This window comes from Rana temporaria, chromosome 9 (assembly GCF_905171775.1).
Source record: "Rana temporaria chromosome 9, aRanTem1.1, whole genome shotgun sequence".
NCBI classification, from domain to species: domain Eukaryota; kingdom Metazoa; phylum Chordata; class Amphibia; order Anura; family Ranidae; genus Rana; species Rana temporaria.
The window spans coordinates 4,784,740-4,801,937 of NC_053497.1; the positions used below are offsets into that span (position 1 = coordinate 4,784,740).

A 17,198-nucleotide genomic window follows, 5' to 3' on the forward strand; every position below is an offset into this window, starting at 1 on the left:
AAGAGGCTCATGCATCTGGCTGCAGTGGGGTTGCATGGCTGGAGAGGCTCATGCACCTATTTGCAGTGGGGAGGTCTGGCTAGAAGAAGCCCATGCACCTGGCTGCAGTGGGGAGGTGGGGTGGTCTGGCTAGAAGAGGCCCATGCACCTGGCTGCTGGCACACTGGGTAACAGCCAGGCTGGAAGGACTCATCTCTGCTCCCCCAGCTCTATTTATAGCAGCTTTGCCCTCAGTTAAGATGGAGCCCCCTGACGTCACCCAGCACCGCCCCCCCCTGTCCCGGCTTCCCATTGGCCGCTCCTCTGACAGCTCTTCTAGACACTCTCCTCCCCCCACCACTGCTCGGCTCTTCCCCATAAAACCGCCCCGCCCTCCGCGCTGCCGCGATTCACCAGCATCCTGCAGACATGGAGGTGATCAACCAGGTGAGACCCGGGGGGACAGGGGGGGACACAGGGGGGACATCTAGGGGGGGACACTGAGAAGGGGGGGACAGGGAATGTGGGGGGCAGAGGGATGGAGGGGGAAGGTGATGGAGAGAGAGAAACAGATGGAGGGGGGGATATATATACATCTATATACCACACCTCACCTCCTTCTATATACTGTATATATATATATAGGAAGGGGGAGGAGGATCGATACATTGTATTTATTTATTATATATTGGAAGAGAGATCAGAACATACAGATCGCCCATCATATACATCTATATATAGAGAGAGGGGGAGGGGGGGGGATACCTATAAGATACATTGTTACATTGTATTTATTTATTATATATTGGAGGGGAGATCAGAACATTCAGATCGTCCATCATATACATCTATATACCGGACCTCACCATCTATATATAGAGAGGGGGGGGAGGGGGGATACCTATAAGATACATTGTTACATTGTATTCATTTATTATATATTGGAGGGGAGATCAGAACTCCCAATATATAGGGGGGGGGTACAGATTTATTCACATCTATAGCAGATCTCACCTATAGATTTATTAGAGGTTCACCTACATAATATCCATCTGTTATATAATGTACAGAAGATATATATATATATATATATATACTACACACACATACATTCCCCGAGATGAGATTTACTAAATCCACTTCTATGTATGTGTTACATTGTCATTGATGATGAATACAGAGTGTGGGGGAAGGGCTCCAGGTCTACAGTATAGTAATATAAAATCTGTGATTTGTCTTGATTGTGTGTCCCATACAGAGGCCGATAATGGGGGGGGGGGGTGGGGGGTCCATACAGACTAATAATAATAATACTAATATAAATAAGAATAAGAATTAGATAGATATCAGGTGATGGATAATAAAGGTTCCAGGCCAAGAATGTCCTTTGCCAAGTACAGTTCATCTATTCCAGGCTGAGAATCTCCTCTACGGAATACACTCCTATGTATACAGAGATATCATAGAAACATAAAAGTACACATTATAGAAACAATCTAAAAATATAGAGAAACATCAAAAAAATCATAATATATAAACATAAAAATACCTAATATAGAAACTTTAGAGAAACATTCTATAGAAAGCTAGAGAAACAATCTAAAAATATAGAGAAACCTAAAAATACATAATATAAAAAAACATAGAGATACCGAATATAGAAAATAAAAATACATTATGTAAAAACTTAGAGATGCATATTATAGAAACCTAGAGAAACGATATAAAAACATAGAGAAACCTAATAAAGAAACATAAAAAATCATAATATATAAACATAGAGATGGCAAATATAGAAACATAAAAATACATAATATAAAAAAAAAATACATATTATAGAAAACTATAATATGTATCTCTAAGTTTTTATATAATGTATTTTTATGTTTATATATTATGATTTTTTATGTTTCTTTATTAGGTTTCTCTATGTTTTTATATTGTTTCTCAAGGTTTCTATAATATGTATAAAATAAAAATAAGTAATATAGAAAATAAAAATACATTATATAGAAAATAAAAATACATGATATAAAATGTATTTTTATTTTCTATATTATGTATATTTATTTTCAATATTATGTATTTTTATTTTCTATATAAACTTAGAGATACATATTATAAAAACCTAGAGAAACAATATAAAAACATAGAGAAACCTAATAAAGAAACATAAAAAAAAATCATAATATATAAACATAAAAATACATTATATAAAAACATAGAGATACATATTATAGAAACTTAGAGAAACAATATGAAAATATAGAGAAACATAAAAATACATAATATATAAACATAGCGATACCTAATATAGAAAATAAAAATACATAATATATAAACATAAAAATACATAATATATAAAAATAAAAATACATAACATAAAAACTTAAAGATACATATTATTAAAATATAGAGAAACATAATATAGAAACATAAAAAAATACATAATATAGAAAATAAAAATACATAATATAGAAACATAAAAAAATACATAATATAAAAACTTAGAGATACATATTATAGAAACATAGAGAAACAATATAAAGAAATAGAGAAACATAATATAGAAACATAAAAATACATAATATAAAAACATAGAGATGACCAATATATAAACACAGAGAAACCTAATATGGAAACCTAAAAATACATAACATGAAAATATAGAGATACATATTAAGGAAACATAGAGAAACAATATAAAAATATAGAGAAACCTAAACATACATAATATTGAAACATAGAGATACCTAATAGAGAAACATAAAAATACACAATATAGAAAGATAGAGAAACATAATATAAAAACATAGAGATGCCCAATATATAAACACAGAGCTACATATTATAGAAACAAATAGACACATGTAGATCTCAGGCCACTAAATTCTTAGTATTGTATTTGTTAGATTTTGTTACATTGTCATTGATGAATACAGAGTGTGGGGGAAGGGCCCAAGGCCTCAGAGTATAGTAATATATATTTCTATGATTTGTCTTGCTGGTATATTATATTTACTACACAGAGACCTTTAGAGATGGATAGATCGGTCCTTTATGTATATCCTGTATATGATGTATATATAGATTCTAGGTTAAGCTTGGAGTATGTCATCGATATAACCGACGTCTCTGTATTTCTTACATTGTCATTGGTGAATGCAGAGTGTGGGGGAAGGGCTCATAGTCTAGTGTTATAAATCTTTATACAGTAAGTCTCGGGGGGGGGGTCTCGTCATTCACCGGCTCGGTGGTCTCGGTGTACTATTATGGCCACACAAGGACATCCCGCCGTCCTCATCCATCCGTGGAATATAAGAAGGACAATGATATTTTCACCAGATCTGATGACTCATGGGCCCCCCCCCCCCCCCCCCCCCCCCAGAGATCAGGTTGGAATATATGAGAGATGTGCTTTAGATGCATCAAAGCTGATTTACTGAAGGAGTGGAGGATCTTCACCCGACAAATGGTGTGAATATCATCCAATCACGTGATGACGCCGGCGAACACCCCATCAGGTGCAGATGAAAGGAAATAGGAAATTTTGCTTTTGGTCGGCAGCATGGAAATCCTCGGAGGGGTGTCTCGTTATCACATTAGTCATCATTATAGTGTGATGGCTGCAGAACAAAACCGGGGAGCGGGAATCGGGGGGTGGGGAGGGGGGGCCAGGGTGTGGGGAGGGGGGGGCCCGGGGCTGAGCACACTCCATGCAGCGTCTGTCATGGCACATTTCATTGTTATTCTGAAGAAAAGATCCGCCAGATGATGGCAACGTCTGCTGATCTGTCATGTGAGCTGGATCACATCACATCCTGGAGGGGCCCGTATCTCCTCCATACACTGACAATCATGGGTCACAAGGGCCTCAGACATCTATACAGGTAGAGGATCAGTACCATGGACAGGGGCCCTTAACTCCTCCATACACTGACAATCATGGGTCACAAGGGCCACAGACAGCTATACAGGTAGAGGATCAGTACCATGGACAGGGGCCCCTAGCTCCTCCATACACTGACAATCATGGGTCATAAGGGCCACATACATCTATACAGGTAGAGGATCAGTACCATGGACAGGGGCCCCTAGCTCCTTCACACACTGACAATCATGGGTCACAAGGGCCTCAGACATCTATACAGGTAGAGGATCAGTACCATGGACAGGGGCCCCTAGCTCCTCCATACACTGACACTCATGGGTCACAAGGGCCACATACATCTATACAGGGAGAGGATCAGTACCATGGACAGGGGCCCCTAGCTCCTCCATACACTGACAATCATGGGTCATAAGGGCCCACATACATCTATACAGGTAGAGGATCAGTACCATGGACAGGGGCCCCTAGCTCCTCCATACACTGACAATCATGGGTCACAAGGGCCACATACAACTATACAGGTAGAGGATCAGTACCATGGACAAGGGCCATATACATCCCTAGAGGTGAAGGTTCAGCACCATGGACAGGGGCTTGTATCTTCTCCATACATTGACAATCATGGATTATAAGGGCCACATACATCTCTACAGGTAGAGGATCAGTATAATGGATATGGGCCCTTAGCACCCCCATACACTGACCGTAATGGATCATAAGGGCCACATACATATATACAGGTAAATGATCGGTACCATTGACAGGGGCCCTCAGCACCTCCATACACTAACAGTCATTGGTCATAAGGGCCACATACATCCATAAAGATGAAGGTTCAGCACCATGGTCAGGGGCCCTTATCTCCTCTATAAGGGCCCACATACACATCTATACAGGTAGAGGACCAGCATCATGGACAGGGGCCCTTAGCACCTCCATACACTGACAATCATGGGTCATAAGGGCCAGATACATCCCTATAGGTGGAGGTTCAGCACCATGGACAGGGGCCCTTAGCACCTCCATACACTGACAATCATGGGTCATAAGGGCCAGATACATCCCTATAGGTGGAGGTTCATCACCATGGACAGGGGCCCTTATCTCCTTCACCATGAACGGGGGGGCCCGGGCGGTGGGGAGGGGGGGCCGGGGCTGAGCACACTCCATGCAGCGTCTGTCATGGCACATTTCATTGTTATTCTGAAGAAAATATCCGCCAGATGATGGCAACGTCTGCTGATCTGTCATGTGAGCTGGATCACATCACATCCTGGAGGGGCCCGTATCTCCTCCATACACTGACAATCATGGGTCATAAGGGCCACATACATCCCTATAGGTGGAGGTTTAGCACCATGGTCAGGGACCCTTATCTCCTTCATAAGGGCCAACACACATATATACAGGTAGAGGTTCAGCACCATGGACAGGGGCCCGTATCTCCTCCATACATTGACAATCATTGATTATAAGGGCCACATACATCTCTACAGGTAGAGGATCAGTATAATGGATAGGGGCCCTTAGCACCCCATACACTGACCGTAATGGGTCATAAGGACCACATACATCCCTAAAGGTGAAGGTTCAGCACCATGGACAGGGGCCCTTATCACCTCCATACACTGACAATTATGGGTCACAAGGGCCACATACATTTCTAGAGGTGAAGGTTCAGCACCATGGACAGGGGCCCTTATCTCCTCCATACATGGACAATCATGGATTATAAGGGTCACATACATCTATACAGGTAAATGATCAGTACCATTGACAGGGGCCCTCAGCACCTCCATACACTAACAGTCATTGGTCATAAGGGCCACATACATGCAAAAAGATGAAGGTTCAGCACCATGGTCAGGGGCCCTTATCTCCTCCATAAGGGCCCACATACACATCTATACAGGTAGAGGACCAGCACCATAGACAGGGGCTCTTAGCACCTCCTTACACTGACAATCATGGGCCATAAGGGCCACATACATCCCTATAGGTGGAGGTTCAGCACCATGGACAGGGGCCCTTATCTCCTTCATAAGAGCCCACACACATATATACAGGTAGAGGTTCAGCACCATGGACAGGGGCGCTCAGCACCTCCATACATTGACAATCATGGATTATAAGGGCCACATACATCTCTACAGGTAGAGGATCAGTATAATGGATAGGGGCCCTTAGCACCCCCATACACTGACCGTAATGGGTCATAAGGACCACATACATTTATGCAAATAGAGGATCAGCACCATGGACATGGGCCCTTATCGCCTCCATTAAGGGCCCACACACATCTATACAGGTAGAGGATCAGTACCATGGACAGGGGCCCTTATCGCCTCCATTAAGGGCCCACACACATCTATACAGGCAGAGGATCAATACCATGGACAGGGGCCCTTAGCGCCTCCATACACTGTCAGTCATGGGTCATAAGGGCCACATACATCCCTAAAGGTGAAGGTTCAGCACCATGGACAGGGGCCCTTATCACCTCCATTAAGGGCCACATACATCTCTACAGGTAGAGGATCAGTATAATGGACAGGGGCCCTTATCTCCTCCATACATTGACAATCATGGATTATAAGGGTCACATACATCTATACAGGTAGAGGATCAGCACCATAGGCAGGAGTCCGTATCTCCTCCATACATTGACAATCCCTGGATCATAAGGGCCACATACATCTATACAGGTAAATGATCAGTACCATTGACAGGGGCCCTCAGCACCTCCATACACTAACAGTCATTGGTCATAAGGGCCACATACATGCAAAAAGATGAAGGTTCAGCACCATGGTCAGGGGCCCTTATTTCCTTCATAAGGGCCCACATACACATCTATACAGGTAGAGGACCAGCACCATGGACAGGGGCCCTTAGCACCTCCATACACTGACAATCATGAGTCATAAAGGCCACATACATCCCTATAGGTGAAGGTTCAGCACCATGGACTGGGGCCCTTATCGCCTCCATTAAGGGCCCACACACATCTATACAGGCAGAGGATCAATACCATGGACAGGGGCCCTTAGCGCCTCCATACACTGTCAGTCATGGGTCATAAGGGCCACATACATCCCTAAAGGTGAAGGTTCAGCACCATGGACAGGGGCCCTTATCACCTCCATTAAGGGCCCACACACATCTATACAGGTAGAGGTTCAGCACCATGGACAGGGGCCCTTATCTCCTCCATACATTGACAATCATGGATTATAAGGGTCACATACATCTATACAGGTAAATGATCAGTACCATTGACAGGGGCCCTCAGCACCTCCATACACTAACAGTCATTGGTCATAAGGGCCACATACATGCAAAAAGATGAAGGTTCAGCACCATGGTCAGGGGCCCTTATTTCCTTCATAAGGGCCCACATACACATCTATACAGGTAGAGGACCAGCACCATGGACAGGGGCCCTTAGCACCTCCATACACTGACAATCATGAGTCATAAAGGCCACATACATCCCTATAGGTGAAGGTTCAGCACCATGGACTGGGGCCCTTATCTCCTTCATAAGGGCCCACACACATATATACAGGTAGAGGTTCAGCACCATGGACAGGGGCGCTCAGCACCTCCATACATTGACAATCATGGAATTTTAAGGGCCACATACATCTATATAGGTAGAGTATCAGCACCATGAACGGGGGGTTTGGGAGGGGGGGAGGGGGGCTGAGCACACTCCATGCAGCGTCTGTCATGGCACATTTCATTGTTATTCCGAAGAAAAGATCCGCCAGATGATGGCAACGTCTGCTGATCTGTCATGTGAGCTGGATCACATCACATCCTGGAGGGGCCCCTAGCTCCTCCATACACTGACAATCATGGGTCATATAGGCCCACATACAGGTAGAGGATCGGTACCATGGACAGGGGCCCTTATTACCTCCATACACTGACAATTATGGGTCACAAGGGCCACATACATCTCTAGAGGTGAAGGTTCAGCACCATGGACAGGGACCCGTATCTCCTCCATACACTGACAATCATGGGTCATAAGGGCCACATACATCTCTATACAGGTAGAAGATCAGTACCATGGGCAGGGGCCCTTATCTCCTCCATACTACATTGACAATCGTAGGTCACAAGGGCCACATACATCCCTAGAGGTGAAGGTTCAGCACCATGGACAGGGACCCTTATATCCTCCATACATTGACAATCACGGGTCATAAGGGCCACATACATCTCTAGAGGTAGAGGATCAGTATAATGGATAGGGGCCGTTGGGACCTACATACACTGACAATCATGGGTCATAAGGGCCCACATACAGGTAGAGGATCAGTACCATGGGCAGGGGCCCTTATCTCCTCCATACTACATTGACAATAGTGGGTCATAAGGGCCACATACATCCCTAGAGGTGAAGGTTCAGCACCATGGATAGGGGCCCGTATCTCCTCCATACTACATTGACAATCATGGATCAGAAGAGCCACACACATCTATACAGGTAGAGGATCGGTACCGTGGACAGGGGCCCCTACCACCTCCATACACTGACAATCATGGGTCATAAGGGCCACATACATCCCTATTGGTGAAGGTTCAGCACCATGGACAGAGCTGTCCACATTATCCTCTCTGTATTATTCTGCATGCGCTGATCTCTCTCTTCTGTCCTGCAGATGGTGGCAGGGGGGCAATTCCGTATAGTGAAGGAACCTCTGGGCTTCATGAAAGTTCTGCAATGGGTAAGTCACTTTATCGGTCTATCGATCTATATCCTATTTTCATTCGTTCTTTCTTTTCCTTTCTTTTGCTTCCTTCTATTATGTCTTTCTTTTCCTTACCTTCTTTTTTTTCTTTTCTTTCTTTTCCTTTCTTTTCTTTCTTTTTCTTTCTTTTCCTTTCTTTTCTTTCTTTTTCTTTCTTTTACTTTCTTTCTTTCGTTTTCTTTATTTTCTTTCTTTTCCTTTCTTTTACTTTCTTTTCCTTTCTTTTCTTTCTTTTCCTTTCTTTTACTTTCTTTCTTTCTTTTCCTTTATTTTCTTTCTTTTCCTTTTTTTTTTCTTTCTATCTTTTCCCTTTGTATTCTTTCTTTCTTTTCCTTTCTTTTTATGTAAGTAAGTTTTATTTCTAAGTTTTTGTAGAATTCAGTGGTCAGTACTAAGGCATAGTTCAGAGGTCAGTAGTAGGCAACACAGGCCCGGATTCACGTAGAGCCCCGTAAAATTGTGCTGGCGTAACGAATCTGATTTACGTTACGCCTCCGCAACTTACACGGGCAAGTGCTGTATTCTCAAAGCACTTGCTCCGTAAGTTGCGGCGGCGTAGCGTAAATCGGCCGACGTAAGCCCGCCTAATTCAAATTTGGATCAGGGGGGGCGTGTTTTATGTTAAACTACTGTGACCCGACGTGATTGACGTTTTTGCGGGAACGGCGCATGCGCCGTCCGTGGAATTTCCCAGTGTGCATTGCCCCAAAGTACGCCGCAAGGACGTCATTGGTTTCGACGTGAATGTAAATGACGTCCAGCCCCATTCACGGACGACTTACGCAAACAACGTAACTTTTTCAAATTTCGACGTGGGAACGACGGCCATACTTAACATTGGCTGCGCCTCATATAGCAGGGGCAACTTTACGCCGGGAAAAGCCTAACGTAAACGTCGTAACTTTACTGCGTCGGCCGCGCGTACGTTCGGGAATTCGCGTATCTAGCTAATTTGCATACTCAACGCGAAATTTGACGGAAGCGCCACCTAGCCGGGAAAAAAAAAAAGCAGTTAAGATCTGACGGCGTAAGAGACTTACGCCTCTCAGATCTAATGGATATCTATGCGTAACTGCTTCTAAGAATCAGACGCATAGATACGACGGCGCAACGCAGAGATACGACGGCGTATCTGGAGATACGCCGTCGTATCTCGGTTGTGAATCTGGGCCACAGAGTGCAGGGGTCAGTAGAAAATAACACAGAGTCCAGAGGTCGTTAGTAAGTAATACATAGTTTAGAGGTCAGTTTAGAGGTCATTAGTGTGTAATGCAGAGTGCAGGGGTCAGTAGTATGTAACACAGAGTTCAGAGGTCTGTAATATGTAATGCAGAGTTCTGTGGTAAGTAACACAGAGGGCAGAGGTCAGTAGTATGTAATGCACAGTTCAGGGGTCGTTAGTTCGCAGGGATCAGTAGTAAGTAATGCAGAGTGCAGAGGTCAGTAGTGTACAGTGGCAGCTGGTGCTCAAAATTTTTGGGGAGGCGCAAACGAAAAAAAATAAAAAAATTGCAGCCTCACTGTGCCTATCAAATGCAGCCACTGTGCCATCAATTGTCACCACTGTGCCATGCCATCAAACGCAGCCGCTGTGCCATCAATTGTCACCACTGTGCCATGCCATCAAACGCAGCCACTGTGCCATCAATTGTCACCACTGTGCCATGCCATCAAACACAGCCACTGTGCCATCATTTGTCACCACTGTGCCATGCCATAAAACGCAGCCACTGTGCCATGCCATCAAACGCAGCCACTGTGCCATGCCATCAAACGCAGCCACTGTGCCATCAATTGTCACCACTGTGCCATGCCATCAAACGCAGCCACTGTGCCATCAATTGTCACCACTGTGCCATGCCATCAAACGCAGCCACTGTGCCATGCCATCAAACGCAGCCACTGTGCCATGCCATCAAACGTAGCCACTGTGCCATCAATTGTCACCACTGTGCCATGCCATCAAACGCAGCCACTGTGCCATCAATTATCACCACTGTACCATGCCATCAAACGCAGCCACTGTGCCATCAATAGTCACCAATGTGCCATGCCATCAAACGCAGCCACTGTGCCATCAATTATCACCACTGTACCATACCATCAAATGCAGTCACTATGCCATCAATACGCACCACTGTGCCATGCCATCAAACGCAGTCACTGTGCCATGCCATCAAACGCAGCCACTGTGCCATGCCATCAAACACAGCCACTGTGCCATCAATTGTCACCACTGTGCCATGCCATCAAATGCAGCCACTGTACCCCCTCAATTGTCGCCACTGTGCCAATTGTCACCACTGTGCCCTTTAATTGTTGCCACTGTGCCCATTGTCACCACTGTGCCCATTGATGCCACTGTGCATGTCACTGTGCCCTTTAATTGTCGCCACTGTGCCCATTGTTGCCACTGTGCATGTCACTGTGCCCTTTAATTGTCGCCACTGTGCCCATTGTTGCCACTGTGCCCATTGTTGCCACTGTGCATGTCACTGTGCCCTTTAATTGTCGCCACTGTGGCCATTGTTGCCACTGTGCATGTCACTGTGCCCTTTAATTGTCGCCACTGTGCATTTTGTCACCACTGTGCCCATTGATGCTACTGTGCCCTTTGTCGCCTCTGTGCCCATTGTCGCCGCTGTGCCCTGTAAAATGCACTTACCTTTCTGCTTCCACGTCCCTCTATGTCTTCTCCCACTCTCGATGACGCTTCAGCCAATCAGGTTACCGATAACTAGAATCGGTAAACCTGATTGGCTGAGACGGCCGTCAGCCTTATCCAAGGAACGCACCCCCCGTACGTTCCCTGGATAAGCATTTTCGGATGCAAATCCCAACTGTTGCTGTTTGTCTAATTCTTTCAGTTAAGCCAAGCTATAGGATATACAGAGTGCTCCACACGTGCACACGCTACCTAACCTTATACAGAGTGCTCCACACGTGCACACGCTACCTAACCTTATACAGAGTGCTCCACACGTGCACACGCTACCTAACCTTCCTAGGGTATGAACACTGACAGTGGGCTGTATGCTATAGGGATACACTAAGGTCACTTATGTTATGCTTGGTCCGTGATTTCCATAGCAAACAGGACTAAGTGCATCTCAAGCAATGGCAATTGTATTATCCTCTCTAGCAGAGTCCTTCTTTGGTTCTGTAGAGTCCCTTCTAGCAGAGTCCTTCCTTGTTTTTTTTCGAGTCTGTATGCTATAGGGATGAACTAAGGTCACTTTGCTTCTGTTATACCTGATCCGCCATTTCCATAGCAAACAGGACTAAGTGCATCTCAATGGTATTATTTCTTGTAGTGTGGCTTCTGGTGTTATCCCCTCTGGCAGAGTCCTTCTTTGGTTCTGTGGAGTCTCCTCTAGTAAAATCCTTCCTTGGTCTGGTAAAGTCCCCTCTAGCACAGTCCTTCCTTCCTTCTGGCAGAGTCTTTCCTTGGTCTTTTGAAATCCCCTCTGGCAGAGTCCTTCTTAGATCTTGTAGATTCCCCTCTTGCAGAGCCCTTCCTTGGTCTTGTGGATCTCCCTGTGGTAGAGTCCTTCTTTAGTCTCAAGGCTCTCCTCTGGCAGAGTCCTTCCTTGGTCTTATGGAATCTCCTCTAGCAGAATCGTTCCTTGGTCTTGTGGATTCCGCTCTGGCAGAGTCATTCCATGGTCTTGTAGAGTCCCCTCTCGCAGAGTCCTTCCTTGGTCTTGTGGATCTCCCTGTGGTAGAGTCCTTCTTTAGTCCTGTGGCTCTTCTCTGGCAGTATCCTTCCTTGGTCTTGTGGAGTCCCCTCTAGCAGAGTCCTTCCTTGGTCTTGTGGAGTCCCCTCTAGCAGAGTCCTTCCTTGGTCTTGTGAATTCCCCTTTCGCAGAGTCCTTCCTTGGTCTTGTGGATCTCCCTGTGGTAGAGTCATTCTTTAGTCCTGTGGCTCTTCTCTGGCAGAGCCCTTCCTTGGTCTTGTGGATCTCCCTGTGGTAGAGTCCTTCTTTAGTCCTGGGGCTCTCCTCTGGCAGAGTCCTTCCTTGTTTTTCTTGTTTTTTACGAGTCTGTATGCTATAGGGATGAACTAAGGTCACTTTGCTTCTGTTATACCTGATCCGCCAATTCCATAGCAAACAGGACTAAGTGCATCTCAATGGTATTATTTCTTGTAGTGTGGCTTCTGGTGTTATCCCCTCTGGCAGAGTCCTTCTTTGGTTCTGTGGAGTCTCCTCTAGTAGAGTCCTTCCTTGGTCTGGTAAAGTCCCCTCTAGCACAGTCCTTCCTTCCTTCTGGCAGAGTCTTTCCTTGGTCTTTTGAAATCCCCTCTGGCAGAGTCCTTCTTAGATCTTGTAGATTCCCCTCTTGCAGAGCCCTTCCTTGGTCTTGTGGATCTCCCTGTGGTAGAATCCTTCTTTAGTCTCAAGGCTCTCCTCTGGCAGAGTCCTTCCTTGGTCTTATGGAATCTCCTCTAGCAGAATCGTTCCTTGGTCTTGTGGATTCCGCTCTGGCAGAGTCAATCCATGGTCTTGTAGAGTCCCCTCTCGCAGAGTCCTTCCTTGGTCTTGTGGATCTCCCTGTGGTAGAGTCCTTCTTTAGTCCTGTGGCTCTTCTCTGGCAGTATCCTTCCTTGGTCTTGTGGAGTCCCCTCTAGCAGAGTCCTTCCTTGGTCTTGTGGATTTCCCTGTGGTAGAGTCCTTCTTTAGTCCTGAGGCTCTCCTCTCGCAGAGCCCTTCGTTGGTGTTGTGGATCTCCCTGTGGTAGAGTCCTTCTTTAGTCCTGTGGTTCTTCTCTGGCAGTGTCCTTCCTTGGTGTTGTGGAGTCCCCTCTAGCAGAGTCCTTCCTTGGTCTTGTCATTTCCCCTCTAGCAGAGTCCTTCCTTGGTCTTGTGGATTTCCCTGTGGTAGAGTCCTTCTTTAGTCCTGAGGCTCTCCTCTGGCAGAGTCCTTCCTTGGTCTTGTGGAATCTCCTCTGGCAGAAACCTTACTTCGTTTTGTAGATTCCCCTCTAGCAGAGCCCTTCCTTGGTCTTGTGGATTCCCCTCTTAAAGTCCTGAGGCTCTCCTCTGGCAGAGTCCTTCTTTAGTCCTGAGGCTCTCCTCTGGCAGAGCCCTTACTTTGTTTTGTAGATTCCCCTCTAGCAGAGCCCTTCCTTGGTCTTGTGGCTCTCCTCTTGCAGAGTCCTTCCTCTGTGTTGTAGAGTCCCCCCTAGCAGAGCCCTTCTTTGGTCCTGTGGCTCCCCCCTCTGGCTGAGCCCTTTGTCTTGGTCCGCACAGGGATGGTGGGAACCCCTCATAATAGGCACAGCAGGGGTACAGACCCAGAAACTCATCACAGGGATGGGGGGAACCCCTCATAATGGGCACAGCGGGTGTACAGACCCGGGAACTCAGCACAGGGATGGCGGGAACCCCTCATAATGGGCACAGCGGGTGTACAGACCTGGGAACTCAACACAGGGGTGGCGGGAACCCCTCATAATGGTCACAGCGGGTAAACAGACCCAGAAACTCAGCACAGGGATGGTGGGAACCCCTCATAATGGGCACAGCGGGTGTACAGACCGGGGAACTCAGCACAGGGATGGTGGGAACCCCTCATAATGGGCACAGTGGGTGTACAGACCCGGGAACTCAGCACAGGGATGGTGGGGACCCCTCATAATGGGCACAGCAGGTGTACAGACTCGGGAACTCAGCACAGGGATGGTGAGAACCCCTCATAATGGGCACAGCAGGTGTACAGACCCGGGAACTCAGCACAGGGATGGTGGGAACCCCTCATAATGGGCACAGCGGGTGTACATACCCTGGAACTCAGCACAGGGATGGTGGGAGCACCTCATAATGGGCACAGCGGGTGTACATACCCGGGAACTCAGCACAGGGATGGTGGGAACCCCTCATAATGGGGCACAGCGGGTGTACAGACCCGGGAACTCAGCACAGGGATGGTGGGAACCCCTCATAATGGGCACAGCGGGTGTACAGACCCGGGAACTCAGCACAGGGAGGGTGAGAACCCCTCATAGTGGGCATAGCGGGTGTACAGACCCGGGAACTCAGCACAGGGATGGTGGGAACCCCTCATAATGGGGCACAGCGGGTGTACAGACCCGGGAACTCAGCACAGGGATGGTGGGAACCCCTCATAGTGGGCATAGCGGGTGTACAGACCCGGGAACTCAGCACAGGGATGGTGGGAACCCCTCATAATGGACACAGCGGGGGTACAGACCCGAGAACTCAGCACAGGGATGGTGGGAACCCCTCATAATGGGCACAGCGGGTGTACAGACCCGGGAACTCAGCACAGGGAGGGTGAGAACCCCTCATAATGGGGCACAGCGGGTGTACAGACCCGGGAACTCAGCACAGGGATGGTGGGGACCCCTTGTAAGTGACCCTATTATTTTACTATAGCCCCCTCCCCCCCTTTAGACCTTAAAGGGGCCCTGCACCGCTGTCTGCCCTCCTCCGGCGCTCGGACTTGTTCATCCTCACACCCCGGGTTACACTGTAATCCTCTTTACTGTTGGAAATGGCCGATGCTCTAAAAATAATCCTCGGTCTCTGCGGAGATTCGGGAGGTCACAATCTGGATTACCACCAGAATAAATCCTGCCCAGGCTGCCCAGTGTGAACTGGCATGACAGAGAGAGAGCGTAGGCACAGCACGCCGCTCCCCCCATCCCCCGCTCGCTGGGAATTTGCACGCAGAACGAGAGGACACATTGCTCTGCAGACTCCTTCCTCTACCTTTAATGCAGAACATCATCATCATCATCATTCACACGAAGAAGGCAGAAATGTGCGAGATCCGCTCAGCAATGACAGCGCTTTGCCTTTAATTCCCCGCCCACTGCTTATTAAAGGGCCGGTACTGAGAAAAATGTTCTAAGAACGGCAAGATGATGGTATTTACCATATCGCTTTTTTTTTTGTATTATTATTTCACATTCATATATTGCTCTACACTCCTACGGGCCAAGCTGTCCAGAAAAAAATAACAGTGACGGGGGATGGGGGTAAACCGTGGCTCTGTACAGTCACCATTTATGGCCCAAAAAAATGACTCTTTAATAGTCACAAAAGATACAAAATGCACCAAATGGCTTTGCAAACCCAGATTTTACTTTAGCAGTAGCAGTGACATCATCAATAGCCTGTGCAGAGAGCAGAACTGTGGGAGGGGCCTAGCAGGCTCCACCCACTACAGGCTGGCTGCGGAAAACTACAGAAGGGGGCGGAGACAAGACCAGTCACTCTGCACAAAGAGATAGAGAGAGCAGAGCTGTGGGAGGAGCCCAACAGGCTCCACCCACTAGAAGCTGCCTTCAGAAAACTGCAGAAGGGGGCAGAGACAAGAGAGCAGAGCTGTGGGAGGAGCCCAGCAGTCTCCGCCCACTACAGGCTGGCTGCGGAAAACTACAGAAGGGGGCGGAGACAAGACCAGTCACTCTGCACAAAGAGATAGAGAGAGCAGAGCTGTGGGAGGAGCCCAACAGGCTCCACCCACTAGAAGCTGCCTTCAGAAAACTACAGAAGGGGGCAGAGACAAGAGAGAGAGCAGAGCTGTGGGAGGAGCCCAGCAGGCTCCACCCACTAGAAGCTGCCTTCAGAAAACTACAGAAGGGGGCAGAGACGAGAGAGCAGAGCTGTGGGAGGAGCCCAGCAGGCTCCACCCACTAGAAGCTGCCTTCAGAAAACTAAAGAAGGGGGCAGAGACAAGAGAGAGAGCAGAGCTGTGGGAGGAGCCCATCAGGCTCCGCCCACTACAGGCTGGCTGTGGAAAAATACAGAAGGGGCGGAGACACGACCAGTCACTCTGCACAAGGGGAGAGAGAGCAGAGCTGTGGGAGGAGCCCAGCAGGCTCCACCCACTAGAAGCTGCATGCAGAAAACTACAGAAGGGGGCGGAGACAAGACCAGTCACTCTGCACTAGAAAGAGAGCAGAGCTGTGGGAGGGGCCCAGCAGTCTCCGCCCACTACAGGCTGAGCAGAGCTGTGGGAGGAGCCAAGCAGGCTCCACCCACTAGAAGCTGCATGCAGAAAATGACAGAAGGGGCGGAGACAAGACCAGTCACTCTGCACTAGAAGGAGAGCAGAGCTGTGGGAGGGGCCCATCAGGCCCTGCCTAAAAACAGGCTGGCTGTAGAAGAATACAGAAGGGGGAGGAGACTAGACCAGTCACCCTGCTCAAGGAGAGAGGGCAGCAGTGAGCGGTCTTTAGTTTAGGAACTCCTGCACAGTGCAGACAGCAGAGCTGTAGGAGGGGCCAAAACAGGCTCCACCCACTATAAGCTGTCTGCTGAAAATGACAGGAGGGGCTGAGACAAGACCAGTCACCCTGCACAAGGAGAGAGCAGAGCTGTGGGAGGAGCTCAGCAAGCACCACCCACTGCAGAAAACTACAGGAGGGGGCGGAGACGAGACCAGTCACCCTGCACACAAAAAAGAGGGATGAGCTGTGGGATGAGCCAAAACAGGCTCCACCCACTATAGGCTGCCTGCAGAAAACTACAAGAGGGGGGCGGAGACGAGACCAGTCACCCTGCACAAGGTGAGAGAACGGAGCTGTAGGAGGAG

At 47.5% G+C, this 17,198-nt stretch overlaps 1 protein-coding gene across 2 annotated transcripts in view; it reads left to right on the top strand.

The window, feature by feature from the left end:
• Positions 1-322: 322 nt before the first annotated feature.
• The window catches only part of LOC120913038 (synaptophysin), a 69,812-nt gene continuing 52,936 nt past the window's right edge, over positions 323-17,198 (top strand). For both annotated transcript variants that reach the window (XM_040322713.1, XM_040322712.1), the window contains exons 1-2: positions 323-426; positions 8,545-8,610. In XM_040322713.1, the coding sequence (XP_040178647.1) occupies positions 409-426; positions 8,545-8,610 (84 nt within the window). In that variant the 5' untranslated portion in view covers positions 323-408. The remainder of the gene's footprint in view (positions 427-8,544; positions 8,611-17,198) is intronic.